Source organism: Littorina saxatilis, linkage group LG13 (genome assembly GCF_037325665.1).
Source record: "Littorina saxatilis isolate snail1 linkage group LG13, US_GU_Lsax_2.0, whole genome shotgun sequence".
Lineage (NCBI taxonomy): Eukaryota > Metazoa > Mollusca > Gastropoda > Littorinimorpha > Littorinidae > Littorina > Littorina saxatilis.
In genome coordinates, this window is record NC_090257.1 from 39,813,553 (window position 1) to 39,815,601 (window position 2,049).

The 2,049-nt window shown below is 44.9% G+C and overlaps 1 protein-coding gene across 1 annotated transcript in view; it reads right to left on the reverse strand.

Annotated features, from left to right (window-relative positions):
- LOC138945717 (mannose-P-dolichol utilization defect 1 protein homolog) overlaps positions 1-1,294 on the reverse strand; it is a 9,877-nt gene extending 8,583 nt beyond the window's left edge. Inside the window, exon 1 of the mRNA XM_070317204.1 lies at positions 455-1,294. Within this exon, the coding sequence (XP_070173305.1) occupies positions 455-513 (59 nt within the window). The 5' untranslated portion in view covers positions 514-1,294. The remainder of the gene's footprint in view (positions 1-454) is intronic.
- Positions 1,295-2,049: the final 755 nt, after the last annotated feature.

Below are 2,049 nucleotides of genomic sequence, written 5' to 3' on the forward strand. Positions count from 1 at the left end.
ATGCTTTAGTTGGGGTAGGAAAATGGGTATAATATAATGTGTTATGTTCCACCTCATTTAATTCCTCATAATTTTCCAAGGCACTCTAACTAACACTTACGTACACAGTCATACACAAGAACCAGCTTTAATTCCTGTCCGTAGATCAAGACTGAGTGGTTTTTAAAACTACAAAATGATTCTGTTATTTGTGTGTATTTTCCTTCTTTTACAAAATGATCTACAAAAGTGTCTGCCCGGGTAGAAAGGTAGCTGTAAATCCGCCATTCCTCGTTCAGCACAAAGAGACTTGCGGGATTAGGATGGTGACGGGCGAAGACATGTGTAGCGGTTCTACAGGGGATCGCACATGGTTTTTACAATTTTGATTATGAAGATGATCTACAAAATAGTCTTCCCGGGAAGAAAGGTAATTGTAAATCCGCCATTCCTCGTTCAGCACAAAGAGACTTACGGGATGGGGATGGCGACGGGCGACGACATGCGTAGCGGTTCTACAGTGGATCGCCACATCGTGACTCAGCAAGTTGTTGTGGGGCAGCGTTCTCTCCACAGTGAGATGATCTGACAGACGTCTTTGTAGTTAATTCTCACTCTGCGCAGAACTCGCAGAGCGTCCGCACGTTAAACACACTTTCACAGATGCTGTATGTGTCCCAAGAAACCGGGTTCAAAATCACGCAAGAGGTGACACTGACACACTACCACGTGTCCTGTCGATTTTGAAAGAAACCGGTTTCTGGACGTTTAGAATCCAGGTACGCAGTTGGTGGATTCCTGCTGATCTTTTAGAGAGCTAAGAGACTATACTTCCACAGCTTAAAACGTACTGTACTTTCTATATGTTAAAGAACTATACTCATCCACGTATCCGCACAGCTTAGTCCTAAGGACAGCCTGACAAAGATCGATGGAGTAAACTTCCAAAAGCTGGAAGGTTTCACTGAGAAGCTCCGCTTACTTTTGGAAAGGATGTCTGCGAGACCCCAACTCCAATGGAAGTTCTGTTGGCAATTGCAAAGCACGAGTGAGAACACTTGAGTACCAATGAATGATCTGCAGCTCTGGATCGCTACTTCGACCGAAGACCGTAAATAAGATCTTTGCTCAGACACAGCAACGCAAAGTAGTGGATAATTCTCTCGTGGTTTGTCTTTAGAAGCCTGCCGTCGTGTTTCTGGTTATCTTTGAACTTCGGGTTTGGAAACTAAACACAGAAGTTTTTCTTTCTATTGTTTCCAAGTGTTATCGTCGCACCGGCCTACACAGTGTCCCTTGACTGTGACTCGAACAAAGCCTGTATCAGACTAAAATTTTCCTGAGGATGGTGTCCGCTTATATCTCACAGTCAGGCAAAAAACAACGACGATGAGTAGACTTTTATATATAACTTATCACGAACTCGATTGTCGTCGATAAGCTGGACTGTCTGGTCGTAGTACACGCCGGTTTATTCACGCCACTCCATCCTGGCCTGCTGTGGTCCCGATCCAGTCAAAACAGTCAGATAACACTGAAAGGCACGGAGCGGGTGATATAAAATGATATCGCACTCTCCACGGGTCGATCATGTGAGCGGCACAGACACCAAGGTTTAAGGGACTTTTTCCATGTAGATAACGGATCTGATCAAACTCCATCCACTGTCTGCGGTTTCATACACATGTAGATCATAGTTTCATATACCACATACGACTCTGAGAGACACTCAAGACTCAAGACTCAAAGATGTTGCTGTCCAAAAAAAGAAGAAAATTGCCTCGCAATGTCAGGCGGTTTTCAACACACACAAAACATCTCATTTGCTAACAGTTCAAAATTGCACTAAAAACATCCAAGACTTTCTCAGCAATCACTCGCGGAAACATACACACACATTCACTCACACACGCACGCACGTGGGCATGCACGTACGCACACACGCACACATTCGCACGCACGCCGGCACGCACACACACACACACACACACACGCACACATACGCACATACACACACACACACACACACACACACACAAACTCACACACACACACACACACACACATATG